Consider the following 26146-nt stretch of genomic DNA (forward strand, 5'->3'; position numbering starts at 1 on the left):
AAAAAACGTAGTGTGAACCCAGCCTTAGTTTGGTTCCAAAGAACCATAGAAGAGCTGGTTATTGCAATACGGATAACGCGTGACCACATTATGGCTGATTGGGAACGGCCTAAAGTTACATTGATCTGCCCCTAAACCGGGTATCCAAACAAATGGCCATTGCTGCTCATCAGATGCTGGTCTTCGTTTCTCGGTGAAGGAAGAGACACCATTAGCCGTGGGCATAGCAGCGCCTGCTGTGGGGCCCTTGGGTTTTATTTTCTATAACTTAAATATCTTGCAGTTTTCACTTTGGCCACTAGTCCTAATAATAAGCTGACACATCTTGTTCTGTAAAGAAAACTTTTCAACAATCTCATCTTAATCAGCACAGACAGGATAACAGTAAAAGGTGCCACCAGTATACACAGTAGGTAAGCAGTCCTGCCATTCCTGATAGGTGATGCTCAGAGCTCAGCAGTTCTCCTCTTAACACAGTAACCTTTGCATAAGTCACAGAGAACGTCTAGAAAGCTGCCATAGATGTCAGTAGGTTCAGCTGATGTTGTTGCTGATGTCCACGCTGTAAAGCATATCACGAAATGCTGTTAAAACACCTCATACAAGGAGACAGCCGCCCATAATAATATATTTAAAAAACTTGCTATCAGAATGTGATCAGTCATTGCAATGTGACATATGTTTGTATATTAGTATATTTACCTTTTTTTTTTCTTTTTTGTTTAGATGTCCGGTTACTCCTCAACAATGACAATCTGCTCAGAGAGGGGGCAGCACAGTAAGTGGTGATAACTGTAATGTCTGTAGTTCAGAGGGATCGACGTTCCTGTCCAAAGTTAAAGGGGTACTCCTGCTAAAATAAAATCAGTATTTTTTAGATTACAGCGACTTCATTAAAATGAAATGTCTGCCCATCAACACCATATCCCTATGGGTGCACAATTCTGTGAGACTAATTTCCTAATATAGCCTGTCAAATCATCATCATGTTCCCTGCAGAGACATTCACTTAGAAAGATTACATGCTGGCTGTGTGCTCCACTACCAGGACGTGGATGGCAGATTCCTGTACACGTATCATTGGTGCCATGCTGGCTGTGTGCTCCACTACCAGGACATGGATGGCGGATTCCTGTACACGTATCATTGGTGCCATGCTGGCTGTGTGCTCCACTACCAGGACATGGATGGCAGATTCCTGTACACGTATCATTGGTGCCATGCTGGCTGTGTGCTGCCATTACCAGGACATGGATGGCGGATTCCTGTACACGTATTATTGGTGCCATGCTGGCTGTGTGCTGCCACTACCAGGACATGGATGGCAGATTCCTGTACACGTATCATTGGTGCCATGCTGGCTGTGTGCTGCCATTACCAGGACATGGATGGCGGATTGCTGTACACGTATCATTGGTGCCATGCTGGCTGTGTGCTGCCACTACCAGGACATGGATGGCAGATTCCTTTACACGTATCATTGGTGCCATGCTGGCTGTGTGCTGCCATTACCAGGACATGGATGGCGGATTGCTGTACACGTATCATTGGTGCCATGCTGGCTGTGTGCTGCCACTACCAGGACATGGATGGAGGATTCCTGTACACGTATCATTGGTGCCATGCTGGCTGTGTGCTGCCACTACCAGGACATGGATGGCGGATTGCTGTACACGTATCATTGGTGCCATGCTGGCTGTGTGCTGCCACTACCAGGACATGGATGGAGGATTCCTATACACGTATCATTGGTGCCATGCTGGCTGTGTGCTCCATTACCAGGACATGGACTGCTTTATCATTGCAATCAATACTGAATGGTGTTCAGTTATAAGGTCCATGCCCCCTCTAGTGGTGACTGGAGGTAGCTAGCATGTTATGCTTATAAGGCTGAGGATTTGGAGCTCTGTATCAGTAAAACAGAGCTCTGACCACTCTAAACATGAGCTGAGAACTAAATCTGCACAGATTTGACCAGCCATCTTATTCCTCCTATTTCTATTACAATATGCTTAGGATTCTGTAAGTATAGTCGTACAGCTATGCATGCAACTAGAATTTCCCAATGTATAGATCAAAGAGAAACTTTAGAGGGAACTTTAAATTTAAATGTAGTGCCCCCCAATAAAGGGAAAAAAATTCTCCAAATAAAAATAATTAAAAAAAATAACCTTTCTGCATTTTGGGCTCATAGTTTACCTCCGTATTTGGTTCCCGGCTTCCTTTTAGGCTTTTCATATTAAGCCCAGCTCCACTCACATCATCTTCTAACACATTTATGAGCCTTAGAGTTGTGGGTAAACATTCACTTTTTGTTGTGGGTAACCATTCACTGGTTGATAGATCTTCCTACATATACTGTGATTACAATCTAAAGCCCAGTTTACACTTTGCAGTTGTGTTTTTTTTTTTTTTATAGTTAGGGACACCAATGGGTCAGAGAGGATGAGGCGGCTGTTCAGTTAAATCCTTATGAGTCTTATTTTCCAGCCACTGTATGATAGATAATGTATCTGGGTTCAAGCTGCCTGGGTACTTAGATTATTAGTGGACTTTATTATATATAAATATCATTTACAGAAAAATAGGAAACTTACTTCTGTTGTCCCTTATATATTTTATTCACAGTGCATTTGCCCAGTACAACATGGATCAGTTTACCCCTGTAAAGATTGAAGGTTACGATGACCTGGTAAGAATTTTGGTTTTTTATTTTTAGTTTTTGTTTTTTACTCAAGCGGAAAAAAGTTAAATCAACTGGTGTCAAAAAGTTATATAGATTTGTAATTTGCTTCTATTTAAAAATCTTCAGTCTTCCAGTACTTATCAGCTACTGAATGTCCTGCAGGAAGTGGTGTATTCTGTCCAGTGGGATAGGATGCATTCTGCTGCCACCTCTGTCCATGTCAGAAACTGTCCAGAGCAGTAGTAAATCCCCATAGAAAAGCTCCCATGCTCTGGACAGTTCCTGTCACGGACAGAGGTGGCAGCAGAGAGAACTGTGTCAGACTGGAAAGAATACATCACTTCCTGCAGGACATACAGCAGCTCATAAGTACTGGAGATTAAATAGAAGCGAATTACAAATCTATATAACTTTCTGACACCAGTTGATTTGAAAGAAAATACATTTTTCCAGGGTACCCCTTTAAAGCTAATGTTTGACAAGTAATTGGATGATTCATCTCCAGTGTAATGGTAAATCTATTATAGCACTTTGTTCTGAGCTCATCAGAAATTACCGGTATTTCTCAATTATTCTTATATTATTCTGACATGATTTCATGTTGCGCTCAAAGTGGAGTCTTCCTGTGACTGCCAACAGTATGTTCCTGCGTGTACTCTGATCCTTGGCATTTATAGTCTGTATCTAATGCCTCCATTATGTAAAATTCCCTTATGTAACACAAGCTGTTATCTGAAGGGAACTTGTTACTGTAAAAATGCTGTTCAGTGTACCGACAACATAATATAAACCACACGAGGCTGTGCGGTGTCATATACAATGTTATAGAAAGATTCAGGATAACCTGCATTCTCTGTAAATAAGAATCTGCTGAACAGTTCTGTATGCACGAATACTGGCATAGCTGCCAGTCACTCAATAGGACCGCCCACTGGACTCCTAAACCCAGAATCAGCAGAGCTTTACATGACGTTATACTGAATCTTTGCCCATAAAATGACTTGTCAGATGGCTATGCTTCACTCCCACCGGTGATACATTTACCACCTACTACCCTGTTCTCTCAAGCTACAATAGCTTCTGCTTACAGTATTCTTAACATACAATTGTTTTTCGGCAAAAATATTTCTTATATTATTACTTTCTCCGAAACAAAAGGGCTAGGTCTTATTTTGGGTAAGTCTTATTTTCAGAGAAACACAGTGGGGGGGATTTATCAATCATGGTGTAAAGTGAAACTGGGCCAGTTGCCCCCAGCAGCCAATCAGATTCCACCTTTCATTTTCCAAAGAGTCTGTGAGGAATGAAATCTGATTGGTTGCTAGGGGCGACTGAGCCGGTTTCACTTTACACCATGTTTTATAAATCTCCCCCATTGTGCCCCTACACTGTAGCCCCATTTTATACGTTAGTTGGCCACCATACTGTATGTCCCACTGTTAGGCTCCTATACTGTAAGTTCCCCTGCCGTTAGGCCTCCATACTGTATACCTCCCCTCTCTGCAGTAAGCCCCCCCCCATATGCTGTATACCTCCCTGCACCCTCTGTAGTTGTTCCTCCATACTGTATACATCCCCCCCCCCAGGTAGCCCTTATAATGTATACATTCCCCCCTCTGTAGTTGCTCACGTACCCTCCATCCCCCATATTCAATATCCCCTACTGTGCATCTTCTTACCCCTCTTCCCCCCCCCCCCCCCCCGCAGCTTGCGCTGAGCAGGTGGGGGCGGAGCATATCAAGGCTGGCCCTGATTGGCTGATGCTCAGTCATGCAGTGTCAGGGATCTGGTCACATGACTATAACTAGGGCTTATTATATTGGAGTAGGGCTTATATTTCAAGCCTGCTCAATAAAAGTTTTCGGGGTAGGTTGTCGGAGAAGCACAGTAGTAATTAGAAACTCTATTTGCTGTACAATGCCAGGAACCGTTGTAATGTGTGGGGTACACGTATTGTATCAATAAGCTGGGATGTTTCACTGGTAAAACATTTGTATTACTGAAGTCCGTGCACCGATTTTCTAGTAGCACTGCCCCTACACTACACTAGTGCCCCTATTATACCGCTCTTTACCTGTGTCAGGACGTACTGCTCCTCCGGATACCCGGTGAGGGCCCTTCCATGCTGTTTTTCTGGCACACTGTGCAGTATTGTATCTCCAGTCTCGGTTTCATGGCTGTAGAAGCATTTTCCAGTCTCCATAGCATTATGGTCTCATGTTACAGTGTTTTCATCTTATAATAATTGTCCGGGAACAAATCGATGTTGTAACTTGAGAAATCTCTGTATTGAGAAGAACGGCCTTCTTCCTGATGGGTCACAAGCGTCCATCATTTATTAATGGATTACATTATAATCTGTTGATGCATAATCATTTCTTTTTTTCACATTAATGTAGGTCCTTATTACAGAACATGGAGATCTGGGCAATGGCAGGTTCTTGGATCCTCGGAACAGGATTTCCTTTAAATTTGACCACCTGAGAAAAGATGCAAGCGACGCTCATCCCGACGAAACAGACCCTGCTTTAAAGTCCTGGCGAGACGCTTGTGACAGCGCGTTACGAGCCTATGTGAAAGATCACTATCCCAGCGGCGTCTGTACTGTTAAGTATCTGTCTTGTTTTACAAGCACATAACTAGTAGTCAATCTGCATCCACTGACTGATCTGTCCTGTACAGGTGTATGCAAAGACCATAGACGGACAGCAGACAATAATAGCCTGTATTGAGAGCCACCAGTTCCAGCCGAAAAACTTCTGGTTTGTATATTTTGAGATATTTCAGTTGCATCCCTGTAAAGTTGGCAGCTGTAAAGCGGAAGGGATTACGCTTTGTTCCCAGTGCAGTATGTAAAGTGGACCATTACTTGGCACCATATGTCTCTTGCTTAAAGGGAAAGTAAAAACAGATACAACCCTGCTGTTCTGTACGTGGAGGCGTTCTGATGACAATTACAAAGATTTCCCTTTTCTTGCCAATTCATTGCACCATTTATTTATAATCTGTAAAAAAACAGTATGTAAAAGAGGTTCTCTGGTTCCCCGGCCTCTCACTGCAACCTTAGCCTGCCCACCTGTTGGCTTCCTGACCGTTTACCTATACATGTATGCATAATGCTTACCCCCGTCCTAAGATCCCATGTTGCACTCTTGTGCGCAGGATCTTGGGCCGAGGGAGAAGACGTCATCACATCCTATACGCCTTATCCATGTAGCCGTTTGCGGTGTGTGTTCTGCTTACAAGGTTGCTTGGTTATATTCTCTATCATCTACTAATTGTTTTCTACAAATAGGAATGGCCGTTGGAGGTCTGAGTGGAAGTTTACTATTTCACAGTCTACTGCTCAGCTGGTTGGAGTGCTGAAGATTCAGGTAAATATTAAAAAAAAAATAACAGTTTAAAGAGAAGTCTGTTGACTTATAAAATCTGACTGGGAAAAATTGATTGCAAGTACTAACTTACCTGTTGCCGAGCTGAGTAGCAGGACCGGCATTGGGACCCCTGCCAGGCTCCGGGATCTTCATCGCTGACACGTCACGACCCAGCTAATGGACTGGCCGCTCATCCAGCCAGTGACTGGTGCAGGGCAAAGAATCGTTTTTATTCAACTCCCAAACTCTCCCAACCACTTAGTGTACCTATCACTAATAAAAACTTTTTACGTGTCCAAAGGATTTGGGTTTGAGTGTCCTGACCTTGACCGATCATCTGAATGATCGGGAAGACAACTGCGCCACTGCTTTAAAGTGCTAGATTACAGATGTTAGTTGAGAAGGGAATACCCCTTTAAGAGTGCAGCCTACAGCAGTTACACAACTACAATTCCCATCATGCCTGGGCAACTGAAGGTGACCTAAAGGGTAAACAGACTTCCTAAATGTTAGTTTGTATACTTTGAGGAGTCTAGGTTTTATAATGGGGTGATTTGTAGGGGTTTCTAACAAAAAGGCCTTTTAAAGTGTACATGTCATAGATCAGTCCAGGTGTGAGACCCATACCAACGCTAGAACGAGCGGGGAGAGGACCATGCTGCAGTAAGGTCCACACCCGCTCTCTGTAATGCTAAGTTTACACGGAACAATTATAGGATGAATTTTCGTGATAACGATCGAATTCGAACGATAATCGTACGTGTAAACGCGGCGAACGATTGATAAATCGTTTATTTTGATCTTTTAACATGTTCTTAAATCGTCGTTCGCAAAGAATTTGCTGATCGTTCCGCGTAAACAGTCGTTCACTGATTTTACGAGATAGGCGAGATGTGTGATGTGTGAGATAGGCTTAAGCGATCGCAAAACGAATTTTCTGTACGATATATCGTTCCATCTAAACGCTGATCGTTATAAAAAAAAATCGTTACTTCGAAATCGTTAGTCGTACGATCGGGCCAATAATCGCCTTGTGTAAACTTAGCATAAGGGTCCATTTACACAGAAAGGTTATCTGACATTATCTGCCAAAGATTTGAAGCCAAAGCCAGGAACGGATTTGAAAAGAGGAGAAATCTCAGGCTTTCCTTTATGAACTGATCTCTGTTTATAGTCTGTTTCTGGCTTTGGCTTCAAATCTTTGGCAGATAATCTTTCTGTGTAAATGGACCCTAAGAAAAAAAAATACTTACATTATGAGCCTGACGGTCTTTTTCCTAACACATAGCGGGATTGGACCACATTTCAGCTTGTTCTCCCAATCTGTGCAGGCCTGAACACTCAGTTCGTACCAACTAAAACTATTGACTCATCTCTATGACATGTTAAAAGTTTTAACAAACAGGTACACTGTAAATCAAATAGAAAATAAAATCGCTGAAACGTCCTAAAAAATAAAAGGGCATTTTAACAATTGATGCCAGCATGAAGTAGATCTATTGGAAATGTGAATGAATAACTTCTTTACGTGGCATGACTATTGTTCTTACAAACAGAACTAGTAGACGGGTAGTTCCTTTCCTGGCAGCTCTCTTTACAGCACTACAGTGATGACATACCACATCACCACTGCAGCCAATCAGTAGCCTTAGCAGTTTACGCCTCCATAATACTTTACGAAATTTAGGGATAACCTGTCTTTCTTGCAGGTTCATTACTATGAAGATGGTAACGTCCAGCTGGTTAGCCATAAAGATGTGCAGGAATCCCTAACTATCTCTGTAAGTACAGAACATCTGTTATTACACATGCACATCAGGATTATACTCCATCTATTGGTTAGGTACTCTTCAATATTCCTAATTTCTGGACCTGCCTATAAAACAGTGTGCTGTAAAATGCTGCATTTTATATGACCTTAATGTGACCCATCAACAATTGGGTCCCTGCATGCATTTTACTTCTCGATTTGTCAGGCTAGACTTTGTAGACTGAGTCATTGTTAGCTTGTTCATCAGCCGATCATTGGCCTTATTACATAGGGTGAAGTCTGCCTGATTGGGCAGATTATAGGCCTGTGTAAAAGGGCATTTACAGCAATAGTAAAGTGACAGTAGTTTCCCTTTGCTTTTCAGCAGTTATTAGCCTGACTGGTGGCAGCTTAAATTAATAAAAGATTTGGGATTGTTTATTTCATAGTACTGCTGGAAAACATGTGTCGTTTTGTAAACTTTGAATTGTCAAAATGGACAGCAGGTTGCAGCGGTGTAGTATTTTACATGTCGTGTACATTTTCACCCCTTATAAGTGTGTGCTAGCTTTATTGGAAATGTCCGAGTAATTCTTCTTACAATGATATGGCGGTCACTAATGGGCCTTATTCTGATCCCGTCGGTGGGATCAGGAAAAGTGTATGTGGAGCCAGTGGCATTGGCATCACAGCCGATCTCCTGCAGTAACTACCCAGAGTGGAGATTCTCTGCTCTAGGTAGTTTAACCCATTCCAGTAGGGTGAGGAAGTCTGCTCGCCTGATCAGTGGCATGGTGTGACTTCTGATCAGTCTCCATGGTAGTCCTGGTGGGGGGGCTTCTGAAGGCCCCCAGGCCTGCCTTGGTAATGCCTCTACACATTAAAGGGAACCTGTCACCCCCCGTACCGGGGTGACATGCTCCCGACCCCCCGTTAGAGACCCCTATACTTACCTCATCCCACCGGGTCCCGCTTCTGGATTCGGTCGGGTCCCGGAGATCTCAGCCGCTGCAGCCCGGCGCGCGCGCTGAGAGATGAGTCCAACACCCATAGAGAATGACAGGAGAGTCCAGCGCTCCGTCATTCTCTATGAGCGTTGGACTCATCTGTCAGCGCGCGCGCCGGGCTGCAGCGGCTGAGATCTCCGGGACCCGACCGAATCCAGAAGCGGGACCCGGTGGGATGAGGTAAGTATAGGGGTCTCTAACGGGGGGTCGGGAGCCTGTCACCCCGGCACGGGGGGTGACAGGTTCCCTTTAAGCTTAATACTGACATATACAATACACTACAGTATTGCAGTGAAAAAGTGTAAAATAAAACTATTAAATCTCCCCCAAATAATAAAATTACATTATAGTCTCCTTTCAAAATGAGTTGTTACATAAAACATTTAAAAAATCCACAAATTATAGATGGTTGATATCGCCATATCCATAATGACCTTAGCTATAAAACAATCCATTATTTCTACCACACAGTGCACACTGTAAAAAGAGATTTAAAAAAAATAAAAACACCAAAATTGCTGTATTTTTGTCAATCCACCTCAGGGAAAAAAAACATCATTAGCGATCAAAAAGTCATATATGTGTAAGATTTGGTATCAATAAAAAGTATACATCTTCCCACAGAAAGTTACCCGCAAAACATACAGTAAGAACACTATGGCTCTTGCAATGTGGTGACAGTTTTTGTTGTTTTTTCAGGAAAAAAGTGGTAAATAAAAAATACTCTACACATTTTGTATCTCTGTAATCGTAGTGACCCAGAGAATACATTTATTCTGATATTTTTACCACTCGCGTATTTTGAGGTTTTTTTTTTTTTACAAAAAATACACCCAGTAGTGACCAAATTTTGCCACTAACATAAAGTACAATATGTCACAAAGCATCATAGAGCTATAACCACATAAATATTCCATACACCAACATTTAAATCAATGGTCTGTCTGTAATAAAGAGGGAGGGCAGTCCTTTGTAGTGGCTCTTCTCTGGCTGAGCTAATATAGGCCTCATGTAGAGGGAATGTTTATTACCCCTTGCCCTTTATGCTCCCTTTGGACGATTAAGCAGATGGGTGAAGCATTGTATACAGTATAAGGGCCTGTGCCTCCTGGGCACTATGGAGATGTTGCCACTGTGTAAAAATCATCTTTTCATGCACTGTGTTCCTGGTGAGATGTGATGGACCTGTGTTATATATAGCTGTATATACCTCTGTATATACAGCAGTCAGTCTGAGGAGTTAGTCTAAGCCAGTGATGAGACTGAAGGTTTACCTCGGTCTACCTCAGACTCCCTTGTAGACAGTGTAGCTAAGCTGTAGTCACAGATCACAGCTCTGCACTAATGGAGTTGTGCTAATAAAAAATAAAATAAAAAAGAACAGAGCAAGCAAGACCTGGAAAAAAATAGTCTATGTTCCTCCATTGTAGGTAGCAACCTAAAGTCCTATTACACCAAAGATTATCGTCCGCTGACTCTAGTGGGCCGCCCGGACAATCTAGGGATCTGTGTGTGTAATAGCCCAGACAGTGAGCGGTGGAGCAAGGGGGAAGTGAACGCTTACCTGTGAGGTCGGCGCTCGCTTCCCCCAAAATATCATGGCGTGTAATACGGCCTTTACTCATTTTTTTAGCACCTTTTTAGTTAATTGCCTTAAGGGAGATACTGGTACGTCTATGGCCAGCTTTAGCATTACTGCTCATATGCTGCATTCTGGTATATATATATATATATATTGTATAGAATCCCTGTGAATTAAAGGAACAAGTCCCTACATTAGAAAAGTATGTCTTACATACAGTTGCCATCTTTTTTTTTTTTCCCTAATGTATTTCATCACTGACTGCTTTATCCTATTTCATTTTAGGGGGAGGCGCAAACTGCCAAGGAGTTTATAAAGATTATAGAGCAAGCAGAAAATGATTACCAGGTAAGCGGCATCTCACCTAATATACACGTAGATATATAAAAAAAAATGTATATATATATCTCTAAATCCATGCATGGATTTTTTTTGCCTACATGGAATAAAAACACTTTGGGATTTTTTTCACGTTTTGGTTGTGCCGCGGGTTTCTTGATTTATTTATGGGGAGACGTGGATTCGGTCTCCAGCTGCTGGCACCCGCTTCACTGCCTTAACAGAGTGCACTCCATTGGGGTGATATATATGCAATGCACATACATATAGGGTACATAGGGTCGAACTGGTCATCCCATCAAGCTGGTGGAGTGTGCCATATGGCAGCGTGTGTGCCACAAAGCAGACGCTGTTTCTTATTCTAGCTTCTATGTTTGCATTGGTAACCACTTGACTTCTCTTCTCCCCACAGACTGCCATAAGTGAAAACTATCAGACAATGTCAGACACCACTTTCAAAGCCTTACGTCGGCAGCTGCCCGTCACCCGCACCAAGATCGACTGGAACAAAATCCTCAGTTACAAGATTGGCAAAGAAATGCAGAACGCCTGATCATTTTAAAGAGCAACAGCAATGTCTAGTGTGCAAAGCAAAGTCGGAAGTGTTTGGTCTTACACGTATGCTGTGTAACCCCTTATGTGCCAGAACGGCCTGCAGAATTTTTTTTCTTGTTCTGGATGTCCTACTGCACCGATGGGGTTAAAAGGAAAAAAAAAAAATCGGGGTTTATATAATGTGATATTTTGCTAGGGCCTACAAAGTTATTGTATTTTCTAACCCAGAAGCGCTGCAGAACAATCGGCTTTGTTTTATATTCTTCTCCCAGAAGCCTGTAAATGTGATCACTGTGTATGTTGGGTTCAGTTTTTTTATTTTAATTTTTTTTTTTTCAATTGACTTCTTGATGTTAGAAAACTTACCAGCTTTGGACGCTCTTTTAAGCTCTTACAGTAGAGCTGGGGATAAAACAAGGAATGTTTTCTGCTAAGTCAATGGCACTTGTAGTGTTAATCTAGTTGCCCAGTGTAGTCATTTCAACCTGTTACATCTAGCCCTGCATAGTGTGACTAGTTATCCTCATTACCCATCTCAGCACTTCTAAACTGCTAGAATACTAGACAATTTCAAGGGGCCGGTTTATCCCCCCTTCTCCCCCCACAACTACCCCAAGACTATAACTAAATTTCTTCCTTGGTTTTCTCTTTGCATTGAACTTTTTGCAATGATCGATTCCTTCCAGTATATGTGAATTAAGTTCAGTAAATGCCACACAAGATCTAGTGCTGTATAAGACTGGGCTATTGGGCATGACAGCTGCTTTTTTAAAGCTTGGGCATTTAGGAATAGTTTCATTTCGCTCCCTTTATACCTAGTTGTAGTAGTTTGTTTTTTTTGTTTGTTTGTTTTAAAATCCTGGCTACAAAAATAGACGATATACGTTTATTTAGCGTCTCGCAGAAACACTCTCTTTAAAATGGGTTTGTATATTGGTAATATTGGGTAAGAAAAGATGGCTGCCAGGTAGACTTTAATCGAATTGGTTTGGCTCTGATAGCAGACCTGAAGAAAACTGAATATTGCAATCTCTGCTCTTATATCTTCCATTGGTCACCTTTGAAAGTCCAAATGAAAACTTGAAACTTGTTAAATAAGAATAGACCTTTCTTTGCTTTCTTTCCCCCCTTTAGGGACGAGCAATCTGCATTGTGTTGAAACAAGTCAATTTTTTTTTATTTTATACTTTTCAGACGGTTTAGGGGAGGATAAGGCTTAGAAACAAAAAAAATGCAAATGTCTTCATCTTCTAGCGCTTTAATGGATTTGTGGCACGTTAAAATTGTACCACAGTTATACGGACATTTGATTTAAGAAGTGTATAAATCATAAATAAAGATTTGCACCAAAGTGAAATATGCAAGAGTACAACATTGCCTGTGTACACAGTGCCGTACATGTGATGGACAGCAAGATCTGGAACTGGGTATTTAAAGCTAACACGTTACCTTCTAATCTGTCCCACATTGTAGGTAAGAATAATCCAGGATCAGTCCGCCATTAAAGGGAACCTGTCATCACAAGTCATTGAGGTAGTCTATACAGGCTTCTTCCCATCCAATTGATTGATAGCTTTATTCCTGTTTTTGTATAGAGATCTAGTAGTCAGGCGGCAGGGAGAAGCTGCCAGAGATCACCCTTATAACTCATGGTTGGGGCAGCACAAATGTAATGACAGGTTCCCTTTAACTAAGGCTATGTTCACACAGTGTATTAACAGCAACCTCTGTTTGACATGTTCCTGTGGCCCATATTTCCATATCGGCCGCAGGAACATCACCTGATTTTATTTGGATTGCGGGCACATTTGGGTGTGCCTGCAATCTATTTAACCATTGACATCCATGCAATGTATGGCCCTCAGAATGGCCATACAGTGCTAGGACTGCTGCTGTTCATGCATTAGTGGACGCCAATAATTGACCTGTGAATTATTTGTGCAGCCGTAGGGGGAACAACGGCCACTGTCTGTGTGGCGTGCACATGCAACAAACTGCATTGGATTGAAATCAGTGCAGTGCAGCCCAGGCCGGAAAGGACGACCACTGTTTTCATTGAAAAGAGCAGCAGTTCTTTGCAAAAAATTACCTTGTGTGAACATAGCCTAAAAATGCAGTAACAGCTATGCTGTTCTGTAACCAGGAGTGTTGTGCTGTAGTTGTGGTCCTTTATACCAAATTTGTTAAACCATATCCTTATGGCCACCAGTTTATTCAAAACGGCACAGTCATCAGCATAAAGTGACATTGTCATCCGATCCATGTGAAACAAGTGTTGGATGAGAGAAGCTCCACCTTGGTGACATCAAGGGTTAAAATTTGATTTCTACCAAAAGTGTCCCTGGATCTACCCTACAGGAAACACACAGGAGATCACTCAGGGAGACCAGCCAAAGATGGATGGATTCTTGACTTGTTTTTTTACTTTGTCATTACATTGACTTATAGGGCCACTTAAAGGGGTAATGCTGTGTTCAACATTTATTCACTAAGTAACACACATTACAAAGTTATATAACTTTGTAATGTGTGTTATTTAAGTGAATGGCCCCCTTCCCCGTTTCCCCCCACCCGGAAGTGTGATGCCGTATACTCACCAAATCTGTCGACCCCGGCCGCCATCTTGAGTCAAACACGTTGTCTTCAAGAGGCTGGCCTGACTGCTCCAGCCTCTTACGCCGGGCCCTCTCCAGCGCGTTATCAGCTGCTCAGCCATGCAATTGGCTGAGCATAACTATGTGCAGCAGACGCTGTTGCATATGATGTCAGAGCGGGTAGTCACCAGAGACAGTACACACCACTTGTCACTGTATGAGCTTCCGCAGGTTTGAAAACCCCAAGTGTAACCTGGTGTGTAGGTGCAGAATGATAGGCAGAGTCCAGTAGCATAACCAGAATAACGTCCGTTTACTTAAAATCTTCAGTGCAATACAACAATAAGGCTTTAGTAACTGCAGGTGCAGGCAAGCGGTTGAAGAAGCAGTAACTGTACAAGTGAGAGTAGAGGAGCATCTTGGGGGCCCCGTCCAATGTAGCAGTGTACTCTGCCAGAATAGCTTAGTGAAGAATGAAAAAAGAAGATATTCCTACTCACGTATAGATCCCTTACTTGATCTGACCGCCTTATGCCCTACAGTGTCAAGATACTTGTCCTGCTAGGGTAGTACGAGGTCCCAGGTCCCTGCGCTGGGTTGAACAGACCTCCCAGGATTTCCCAGCATAGCTGTGCATTACAGTAGGATACATAGGCAAACTGTAGCTTTGTCCTACTGGGGTCCGTACCTAACTCAAGTATGCTGCCCTGTGTCTTGTAGAGAGTATTTCTGGTGTGGACAAGGTGATCCTCAAAGGACGTCCTTTCCATCTAAGGCAGGGGTCTCAAATTTGCGGCCCGCGGGCCAACTGCGGCCCTCGAGACACTAGTTTGTGGCCCCCATCTCAATGGTAACTTTACTGTAAGTGCGGCCCTGTGTCACTGACAGTGGCGTATTATAATGTGGGCGGTTTGGGCGGCGGCCCGAGGCTCCGGGGGGGGCCATGCCGCCACATTATTAGTTTGCAGCACGTCACTTTCGGGGCCCAGCGGGCCCCTGAGTTAGGTGCTGCTGTGGTGTGCGCTGTCCCTGGAGTCCAGATGTCGTCTGCCCCGCTCTTGCGAGCCAGTTGCAGCTCTTTTGATGGCTGCATCTGGCTTGCAGATTGCCCCGCTGCTGCCAGCAGCTGCTGTCCGCCTGACCTACTGGCCGCCTGTAGCGCCTGGACGTGCTCCTCCTATTCAATCAGCGGAGACCGGGAGCGCGGTGCGCTGCGGCGGGCCGTGATGCACGCATCCAATCAACTCGTGCGCTACGGCCCGCCGCAGCGCACCACGCTCCCGGTCTCCGCTAATTGGAGGAGCACGTCTGGGCCCTACGGGCGGCCAGTAGGTGAGGCGGACAGCAGCGGCGACTATCTCGGAGGAGGTGAGGAGGAAGGGGGGGGGGGGGGAGAAACATGGGGATGGAGGAGAGAAACGGGAGAAAAGCATGGGGGAGAGAAGAATGGGGATGGGGGAGAGAAGCATGGGGGAGAAACGGGGGGAGAGACAGGGAGAGAAGCATGGGGGAGAGAAACATGGGGATGGGGGAGAAACAGGGGAGAGAAGCAGGGGGGAGAGAAACATGGGGATTGGGGAGAAACAGGAAAGAAGCAGGGGGGAGAGAAACATGGGGATGGGGAGAGAAACATGGGGATGGGGGAGAAGCAGGGGGGAGAAACATGGGGATGGGGGAGAAAAACAGCGGAGAAAAGCATGGGGGAGAGAAACATGGGGATGGGGGAGAAACAGGGGAGAGAAGCAGGGGGGAGAGAAACAGGGGCATGGGGGAGAGAAACATGGGGATTGGGGAGAAACGGGAAAGAAGCAGGGGGGAGAGAAAAATGGGGATGGGGGAGAGAAACATGGGCATGGGGGAGAAGCAGGGGGGAGAAACATGGGGATGGGGGAGAAAAACAGCGGAGAAAAGCATGGGGGAGAGAAACCATTTGATGACATTGGAATGTTTTTGTAAGAGCTTTTCTTGTGGAAACCCTGATGCGGCCCAGCCTCACCCAGACTCTACCTCCAGCGGCCCCCGGGTAAATTGAGTTTGAGACCCCTGATCTAAGGAATCTAGCACTGCATGCTAGCAGTGGTCTCTTGCATAAGGAAAACATAGGTCTCTATGTCCTGGCCTGAGCAGCTGATAAGCACTCGAAGACTTGAGATTTTTTTAATAGAAGTAAATGACAAATCTCTGGCACTAGTTGATTAGAAAGTACCAATCATCTTCTAGACTTCAGGCAGGTACATGCTTGCAGCCACTAGATGTCAGGAGTGTTCATATTTTTCAGGACGCACAAAGGATGACACCATTCACCCTATGCACATTCTTCCCAAAGAGAGAGGGTGCTCTTGCCTCTAGTGCCTGCTGGCATAAATCTGCCAAGGTCTCTGAAGACTCTCTATGGCCATCAGATCACATCTCCTGCAATAGGTTGCGCCATTTTTTCCATCCGTAAGTTAACAAGGTGGGATTTCTTGGCGGAGAGTCGCCACATAATTCCGCAGTTTTTGCTCTGTGTGAACTAGCCCTTACAGTGATATCAACAATAGCAACAGAACTCTAAGAACCGAACCATCTTTTTAGCTTGGGCATTTTTGTCCAGAGAGAAGATACATTCTGCACCCGGGCCCTGTAATTTGTACTATACTACCTCCTACTGTGGAATATTTTATTACATGTTTTATATGTATGACACATGCTATACAGGCCCCAATTTCTTTCATACATAGGCAAGCTTAATAGGAGAGGATGTACATCAACTTATGTCCACTTCTGCATCCCATACAGTTCAGCCCTTTGTCATAACCAGGACTTGATCGTATTTGGACTATAGTATACAACACATACAGGAATACCTGCATCTTTAGGTTTTCTGTGCATTCAGCATCTGTAAGTACAACTGTGCAGATGACAATCTGACTCCTACATGTACCTTGATCTTGTAGTTTTCATCCATTCTTTTCCCATACAGTTATACGAAGCATCCAATTGCCATCTTTTGACTATACACTGTCATAACTAGGGGGTTCTTATCCATACTCTACCAGGTAAATCTTTTTCAGACTCTCTCCTCTATCCTATTCATACTCACTATACTAACAAGACAAATTCTTGGCCAATATGACTTGTCATCTCCAACAGTGACTGACTGACTTTATATGAATCTGAGAATGGACCCATCTATTCCCTGAGGAACCCAGCGTCACATACTGGGGGAAACACGTCGGATGACAAGACAGGGTCATTAATAGAGATGAGTGAACCAGGTTCGGGTTCAAGTCGATCCGAACCCGAACGTTCGGTATTTGATTAGCAGGGGCTGCTGAACTTGGATAAACCTCTAAGGTTGTCTGGAAAACATGGATACAGCCAATGACTATATGTTTTCCACATAGCCTTACGGCTTTATCCAACTTCAGCAGCCACCGCTAATCAAATGCCGAAAGTTCGGGTTCGGATCGACTCGAGCATGCTCCAGGTTCGCTCATCTCTAGTCATTAACCCCTTCGTGCTGCAGCTAGTTTGGGCCTTAATGACCAGGCTAATTTTTCAAAATCTGACCTGTCTCACTTTATGAGCTTATAGCTCAGTGATGCTTTAACGTATGCTAGCGATTCTGAGATTGTTTTTTCGTCACATATGGCACTTTATGTTAGTGGCAAAATTTGGTCTCTACTTTGTGTGTTTTTTGTGAAAAACATCAAAATATCATGAAAAAATTTGCATTTTATGAACTTTGAAATTCTCTGCTTCTAAAAAAAAGAACGTCGTAGCACATAAATTAGTTACTAAGTCACATTACCAATATGTCTTTATTCTGGCATAATTTGGTAAACATATTTTACTTTTTTAGGGTGTTATGGGGCTTAGAAATTTATCAGCAAATTATCAAATTTTCGTGAAAGTTTCCAAAACAGATTTTTTAGGGACCAGTTCTTTTTTTAAATGGATTTAGAAGTCTGGTATCCTGAAAACCCCCATAAGTGACCCCATTTTGGAAACTACACACCTTAAAGAATTAATCTAGGGGTATAATGAGCATTTTAACCCTACAGGGGCTGGAGGAAAGTATTTACAATTAGGCAGTAAAAAAATGGAAAATTTAAATTTTCCAATAATATATACGTTTAGATTAAAGTTTCTCATTTTCAAAAGGAATATGAGAGAAAAAGCACCCCAAAATTTGTAATGCAGGTTCTCTTGAGTACAACGGTACCCCATATGTGGGCGTAAACCACTGTATGGGCACACAGCAGGCGTCAGAAGGAAGGGAGCGCCAATTAGCTTTTCCAATGCAAATTTTGCTGAAGAAGTTTCTGAGCGCCAGGTACGTTTGCAGTGCCCCTGTAGTGTCAGCAGAGAGAAAACCCCCCATAAGTCACCCCATTTTGGAAAGTGCACCCCTCAAAGAATTCATCTTGGTGTGTGGTGACCATTTTGACCCCACAGGTATTACAGGAAAGTATTCAAAAGAAGACAGTAAAAATGAAAAACTCGAATTCTTCCAATAATATGTTCGTTTAGTTTGAAATTTCTCAATTTCACGAGGAACAAGAGGAAAAAAGTACCCCAAAATTTGTAACGCAGGTTCTCCTGAGTACAATGGTACCCCATATGTGGGCATAAACCACTGTATGGGCACACAGGAGGGCTCAGAAGGGAAGGAGCGCCAATTAGCTTTTTCAATGCAGATTTTGCTGAAGAAGTTTCCGAGCGCCAGGTGCGTTTGCAGAGCCCCTGTAGTGTCCGCAGAGTAAAATCTCTCAATAAGTCACTCCATTTTGGAAAGTACACCCCTCAAAGAATTCATTTTGAGGTGTGGTGAGCATTTTGACCCCACAGGTATTTAGAGGAAAGTATTCAAAAGTAGACAGTAAAAATGAAAAACTCGAATTTTTCCAATAATATGTTCCTTTAGTTTGAAATTTCTCAATTTCACGAGGAACAGGAGAAAAATGTCACCCCAATATATGTAAAACAGGTTCTCCTGAGTAGAACGGTACCCCATATGTGGGCATAAACCACTGCATGGGCACACAGCCGGGCTCAGAAGGGAAGGAGCGCCAATTAGCATTTTCTGTGCAGATTTTTCTGAAGAAGTTTCTGAGCGCCAGGTGCATTTGCAGAGCCCCTGTAGTGTCAGCAGAAGAGAACCCCCCCAAAAATCACCCCATTTTGGAAAGTGCACCCCTCAAAGAATTCATCTTGGGGTGTGGTGACCATTTTTACCCCACAGGTATTAGAGGAAAGTATTCAAAATTGGCCAGTAAAAATGAAAAACTCGAATTTTTCCAATAATATGGTTTAATTGGTTTAGTTTGAAATTTCTCAATTTGACGAGGAACAGGAGAGAAAACGTACCCCAAAATCTGTAACGCAGGTCCTCCTGAGTACAACGGTACCTCATATGTGGGCATAAACCACTGTATGGGCACACAGCAGGGCTCAGAAGGGAAGGAGCGCCAATTTACAGGAGCAAAACCGCAGCTAGTAACGGTTATTAGAATAGCGCAGTTACTAAAATAAAATAAAAAAAATGAGATTACAGGTAATGTGGGGTGGTTACGGACAGCCTGGGGTGGTTACGGGTAATCTAGAGGTGGTTACAGGTAATCTGCGGTGGTTACGGACAACATGGGGTGGTCACGGGCAACCTGCTGTGGTTACGGCAACCTGGGGTGGTTACAGGCAACGTGGGGTGGTTACGGGCAACGTGTGGTGGTTATGGGCAACGTGTGGTGGTCACGGGCAACCTGCTGTGGTTACGGCAACGTGGGGTGGTTACAGGCAACGTGGGCTGGTTCATGCAACCTGCAGTGCTTACAGACAATCTGGGGTGGATACGGGCAACGTGGGGTGGTTACGGGCAACCTGCAGTGCTTACAGACAATCTGGGGTGGTTACGGGCAACGTGGGGTGGTTAAGGGCAATGTGGGGTGGTTACGGATAAACTGAAGTTCTTATAGGCAATCTGGGGTGGGTACCTGTAATCTGACATGGGCACCGCAATCTGGAGGGGGTCATTGGCAATTTGGGGTGGTCAGAGGCGCCGTGGCGTGGTCAGAGGCGACGTGTGGTGGTCAGAGGCGACGTGCGGTGGTCAGAGGTATCGTGGCGTGGTCAGAGGCAACGTGCGGTGGTTACGTGCAATCTGGGGGGGTTATGTGCAACCTGGAAGGGTTACAGACAATCTGGGATTGTTACTGATAAACTGAAGTGCTTATAGGTAATCTGGGGTGGGTACATGTAATTTGGGGTGGTTACGGGCAATCTGGAGGGGGTCACTGGCAATTTGGGGTGGTTACGGGCAATGTGCGGTGGTTACGGGGAACGTGTGGTGGTTAGGGGCAACGTGCGGTGGTTACGGGCAACATGCGGTGGTTACGGGTAATCTGGGGAGGGGTTAGGGGTAATTTGGGAGTAAACTGCAATTATTACTATAATAAAAAGTGTGTGTTTTATTTTTTTGTATGTTTGTCACTTTTTGTACTTTACACATTCATTTTCACTGTATTACTATGATTACTGTGATATTTACTATCACAGTAATCATAGTTCAGTGACAGAGACCAAATTGGTCTCTGTCACTTTAAATTTTCAGAGTTGGCTGGTTGTGAAGCGCATGCGCACTTCATAACCAGCCAGGACATCGAGGAGGATGGAGCTCCAGGATCAGGTGAGTATATGGGGAAGGGGGGATGACTGGGGGACGGGGGTGACAGGGGGGGTGGGGGGCGACTTGGGGGGTGGGGGGACATCACTTTTTATCCCCTGTCACCAATCATTCATGGTGACAGGGGATAAAAAGTGCCGGGAGCACATGGTACAAGCGATCAGCGGTATATAGTATATACCGCTGATCGCTTGTACCGGGACCCCACAGGGGGTCCCCGATCACTGCCCCATGCTCTCCGCTACCTCCGGTGGCGGAGAGCATGGGGCTTTCATTCATTTTAACTTTTCCATCGCTGTGAACAGACATTAGTCGGTTCACAGCGATGGCGGCGGCCATCTTGGAAATGATGGCCGCCGGGGGAGGGGGGTTAGTGATTGCCCTACTAGGGGGGGCTGATCTGAGGTCTGGGGGACACTTATTTCATCTCCCCCCGCCGTAGATTCACGGCGGGGGGAGATGAAAGGCAGCGGCAGCACCGGTAATCCCCTTTACCGACGGCCGCCGCTATAACGTTAATAGCGGCGATCGTCGGTTGGGGGGGGGGGGGCAGGACGGACCCCACACACTGCCCCAACCCCTCAGCTACCTCCGGTAGCCGGGGGGATGGGGTGGGGGCCGTCCCGGCCCCGCAGCCTTATTCTCTGCCATCGCCGTAAAAAGCTAATGGCAGCAGAATAAGGACCCTTAGTGACCGCCGTAAAAAGCCGTATCGGCGGTCACTAAGGGGTTAAGCATTCCCCCTATAACCGGGAGGACTGCCGAAGACGACTACAGAAACAATTAGCAGATCACACAGAATCGTGTGACATACAACTCTGCTTGACAAAACAGATTCCACCATTTGCGTATCACAGTTTAGGTCTATTTTTTTTTTTATCAACACCTTGACAGTAGAGATGAGCGAACCTGGAGCATGCTCGAGTTGATCCGAACCTGAACTTTCGGCATTTGATTAGCGTTGGCTGCTGAAGTTGGATAAAGCCCTAAGGCTATGTGGAAATCATGGATATAGTCATTGGCTGTATCCATGTTTTCCAGACAACCTTAGAGCTTTATCCAAGTTCAGCAGCCACCGCTAATCAAATGCGGATCGTTCAGGTTCGGATCGACTCGAACCCGAACCCGGTTCGATCATCTCTACTTGACAGACATCTAGGATATATAGGGTCAGCCTAAGGGGACGCCCATACCAGGCAGTCCGATTGAGCTATAGGCAGGGACACAACAGGGCTTAGTTTCGACTACCTAGATAGCCCTAATACCCCTACAAGTCAGGGCATCATAATCTCCAGTTAGATTATATGCACTCGATATCCAATAAAATATAAGTTTTATCTTTTACGGATAGTCAACCAAGGCTGTCATTTAAAGTACTTTCTTAGGGTCTCTGAGCGAGTATGCTATTTGCTTGAGTATCGGGGTGCTGGAAGGTGACTAGTGCACATAGAGTTAATGGGGTTATCCAGCACTACAAAAACATGGCCACTTTCTTCCAGAGACAGCACCGCTCTTGTCTCCAGCTTGGGTGGGGTTTTGCTGCTCAGTTTCATTGAAGTGAATGGAGCTTAAAGGGGACATCCAGTGCTACAAAAACATGGCCACTCTTCCCCCTCTCTTGTCTCCAGTTCAGGTGTGGTTTGCAATTAGCTCCATTTATTTCAGTGGAACTGTGTTTTCACTTTTAATTGCAAACCATACCTGAACTGGAGACAAGAGTCCTGTTGTCTCTGAAAGACAGGGGACATGTTTTTGTAGCACTGGATAACCCCTTTAAAGTGGTTATCCAGCGCTACCAAAACATGGCCACTTTTCCCTCTACTGTTGTCTCCAGTTCAGGTGCGGTTTGCAATTAAGACCCGTTTACTTCAATGGAACTAAGCTTCAAAACCCCACCCAAACTGGAGACAACAGTAGGGGGAAAGTGGCCATGTTTTTGTAGCGCTGGATAACCCCTTTAATCCTTATTCCCTCACAGCAGACACCATGGCTGGTACTAATTTATCAAAGTTAAAGGGTAACTATCAGCTTAGACAAATCTAACCTGCTGATAGCTCCCCAGTGGGCGCGTTACCTTTATCCTCTGTGCATATATTTTTTTGTTTGTTTTTGTTTGTTTTTTGCTGTAGTACCCCTTTAATGGGGAGGATCTGCAATAAATCCAGAGTAGATTAGGCACACAAACTTCCACAGCATGTGTTTGACATTTGTTAAAACCTCATTCATTCCACCCAAACATACCATGTAGAAAATAGACAGCAAAAATACCACGTGTGATATTACTCTGTAGAGCAGGGATGGGGCACCTTCGGTCCTCCAGCTGTTGCAAAACCACAATTCCACAATTCCCAGCCTTTGGCTGTCCAGGCATGATGGCAATTGTAGTTTTGCAACCTCTGGAAGGCCAAAGGTTCCCCATCCCTGCTGTAGAGTGTTAAAACCAACAATCAGATATCGATGGCCTGTCCTATAGTAAGTCATCAATTGTATAGGATACTTAAGTTTATTCATATTCCAGTATAACATATATCAATCTTTCTCATCAATGTAACATCAGATGACTACTGACCAATGTTATATCTTAAGGCCCTATTGCACGGAACAATTATCGGCCGATAATCGTCCCGTGTGATAGAAGGCAACGATCAGCCGACATGAATGCTGTCGTCTGATCATTGCAGTGGTTTGTCTTTAATCATGTTGAAAGACAAACGACTGATAGCAGCGATCTGCTGCCTTGGGTCCGCGGAACAGGAGCGGCGGCACCAGACCACCGCTATTCTCTATGGGCTGCCCGGACGATCTAACGATCACCCAGACGCCCCCCCCCGGCACTTACCCGCTCGCTGCCACCGCACTCGTTTTTAAGTCTCCCTGTGTAATAGCGGGCTTAAAGGGGTTCTGCCACCAATTCTGTGGACGCTATTTGAAATTCCGCCAGTCCCATTGATTCAGTGTGATTTCTCACGTGCCTCCACTCCCCGCCCAAAGAATTGACTTTCAGCGGAGAGCAGGGATGCACAAGAAATCCCCTTAAAACAATGGGATAGGCGGGAATTCAAGCCGTGTCCACGGCGCAGGCTCCGCTTGGAATTCCTGCCACCTTTGCTCAGTGTGAATGGGCCCTTACTCCATTTTGTATGTTGTCCAGGTACCTACCTGTCCATATGTCAGACATATTTAAAGTGAATGTACCATCAGGCACATTCGCTTTGTGTTGCATATAAATAGAACATCGCTGGCATGGGAAAGCCAGATCCGTGGTCCTTTTTTTTTTTTTTTTTTTAACTGTGGCCCAGTTCCCGAACACACCGCTGGTCTATTACTGAGCACCGGCCGGGGCTAAAGCACTGGAGGTGGGCCTGTCACTCTGTCACACGTCTCTGTTAGAATTAATATAGTCAAGTCATAGAGGGGTGGGGCTTCCTCCCACTGGGGGCCAGCGGGCCGTCCGTCTCCAGGGCTTCAGCCCCTGCCTGTGCACGGTAACTGGGCTGCGGGTCAAAAAAAGGACCACAGCACCCGCTTCCCCGTGCCAGTCTATTCATATGCAACACTTAAAGCGAACCAACCTGATGGGCCATTACCTTTAATTATAACAACTATCTGTAGGCTCCACATTCATGTAGTAGAGAGATAACAAAGCTAGAGCCAGGGATTCTCCTGTGGACCCCTCCCCCTTCCTGACTGTTGGTAGGCCCCTGCAGAGCCAGCCTTAGGCAGTGTGAGCTAGCTGTGCCCTGGGTGATCTTTACCAGTCAGATGACAGCAAGTTCCAGGGCCCCCACTACAGGCAAATCCATGGGCTCCTCTCCTTGGGCCCCAGCATGCTGCTGCTCCTCTCCCTGTAAGGATGTTCAGGACGTTGCATTTCTGTCACCAGCTCTGACCACTCATCTTCTCACCACCTTACCATGGCCCCTCACCTCCTCCCCGGCTCTGCCCCCTCACCAGCTCTGGCCCCTCACCTCCTCACCATCTCTGCCCCCTCACCTCCTCTCCGGCTCTGCCCCCTCACCAGCTCTGGCCCCTCACCTCCTCACCAGCTCTGCCCCCTCACCTCCTCACCAGCTCTGCCCCCTCACCTCCTCACCAGCTCTGCCCCCTCACCTCCTCACCAGCTCTGCCCACTCACCTCCTCACCAGCTCTGCCCCCTCACCTCCTCACCGGCTCTGCCCCCTCACCTCCTCACCGGCTCTGGCCCCTCACCTCCTCCCTGGCTCTGCCCCCTCACCTCCTCCCCGGCTCTGCCCCCTCACCTCCTCCCCGGCTCTGCCCCCTCACCTCCTCACCAGCTCTGCCCCCTCACCTCCTCCCCGGCTCTGCCCCCTCACCTCCTCCCTGGCTCTGCCCCCTCACCAGCTCTGGCCCCTCACCTCCTCCCCGGCTCTGCCCCCTCACCAGCTCTGGCCCCTCACCTCCTCGCCAGCTCTGCCACCTCACCAGCTCTGGCCCCTCACCTCCTCACCATCTCTGCCCCCTCACCTCCTCTCCGGCTCTGCCCACTCACCAGCTCTGGCCCCTCACCTCCTCACCAGCTCTGCCCCCTCACCTCCTCACCAGCTCTGCCCCCTCACCTCCTCACCAGCTCTGCCCCCTCACCTCCTCACCAGCTCTGCCCCCTCACCTCCTCACCAGCTCTGCCCCCTCACCTCCTCACCGGCTCTGGCCCCTCACCTCCTCCCCGGCTCTGCCCCCTCACCTCCTCCCCGGCTCTGCCCCCTCACCTCCTCACCAGCTCTGCCCCCTCACCTCCTCCCCGGCTCTGCCCCCTCACCTCCTCCCTGGCTCTGCCCCCTCACCAGCTCTGGCCCCTCACCTCCTCGCCAGCTCTGCCACCTCACCAGCTCTGGCCCCTCACCTCCTCACCAGCTCTGCCCCCTCACCGGCTCTGCCCCCTCACCGGCTCTGCCCCCTCACCGGCTCTGCCCCCTCACCTCCTCCCCAGCTCTGCCCCCTCACCAGCTCTGACCCCTCACCAGCCCTGGCCCTCTCACCTCCTCACCCCAGCCCTGGCCCTCTCACCTCCTCACCCCAGCCCTGGCCCTCTCACCTCCTCACCCCAACCCTGGCCCTCTCACCTCCTCACCCCAGCCCTGGCCCTCTCACCTCCTCACCCCAGCCCTGGCCCTCTCACCTCCTCACCCCAGCCCTGGCCCTCTCACCTCCTCACACCATCTCTGCCCCCTCACCAGCTCTGCCACCTCACCAGCTCTGCCCCCTCACCAGCTCTGCCCCCTCACCAGCTCTGGCCCCTCACCTCCTCACCAGCTCTGCCCCCTCACCTCCTCCCCGACTCTGCCCCCTCACCTCCTCCACGGCTCTGCCCCCTCACCTCCTCACCAGCTCTGCCCCCTCACCAGCTCTGGCCCCTCACCTCCTCACCACCTCTGCCCCCTCACCTCCTCACCAGCTCTGCCCCCTCACCAGCTCTGCCCCCTTACCTCCTCACCGGCCCCCTCACCCCCTCACCAGCCCTGCCCCCTCACCAGCTCTGCCCCCTCACCAGCTCTGCCCCCTCACCTCCTCACCAGCTCTGCCCCCCTCACCTCCTCACCAGCTCTGCCCCCCTCACCTCCTCACCAGCTCTGCCC

General features: G+C 46.4%; 1 protein-coding gene and 1 long non-coding RNA gene across 2 annotated transcripts in view; one reads left to right on the forward strand and one right to left on the reverse strand.

The window, feature by feature from the left end:
* The window catches only part of CAPZA1 (capping actin protein of muscle Z-line subunit alpha 1), a 36425-nt gene extending 23775 nt beyond the window's left edge, over positions 1-12650 (forward strand). The window contains exons 3-10 of the mRNA XM_069945258.1: positions 727-778; positions 2629-2692; positions 5086-5292; positions 5369-5448; positions 5982-6060; positions 7770-7841; positions 10685-10747; positions 11151-12650. Of these exons, the coding sequence (XP_069801359.1) occupies positions 727-778; positions 2629-2692; positions 5086-5292; positions 5369-5448; positions 5982-6060; positions 7770-7841; positions 10685-10747; positions 11151-11291 (758 nt within the window). The 3' untranslated portion in view covers positions 11292-12650. The remainder of the gene's footprint in view (positions 1-726; positions 779-2628; positions 2693-5085; positions 5293-5368; positions 5449-5981; positions 6061-7769; positions 7842-10684; positions 10748-11150) is intronic.
* Positions 367-26146, reverse strand: part of LOC138767624 (uncharacterized) — a 42865-nt gene continuing 17085 nt past the window's right edge. The window contains exons 2-3 of the long non-coding RNA XR_011358818.1: positions 703-853; positions 367-562 (exon numbers count right to left, since the gene is read on the reverse strand). This is a non-coding gene — a long non-coding RNA (uncharacterized lncRNA). The remainder of the gene's footprint in view (positions 563-702; positions 854-26146) is intronic.

This window comes from Dendropsophus ebraccatus, chromosome 11 (genome assembly GCF_027789765.1).
Source record: "Dendropsophus ebraccatus isolate aDenEbr1 chromosome 11, aDenEbr1.pat, whole genome shotgun sequence".
Lineage (NCBI taxonomy): Eukaryota > Metazoa > Chordata > Amphibia > Anura > Hylidae > Dendropsophus > Dendropsophus ebraccatus.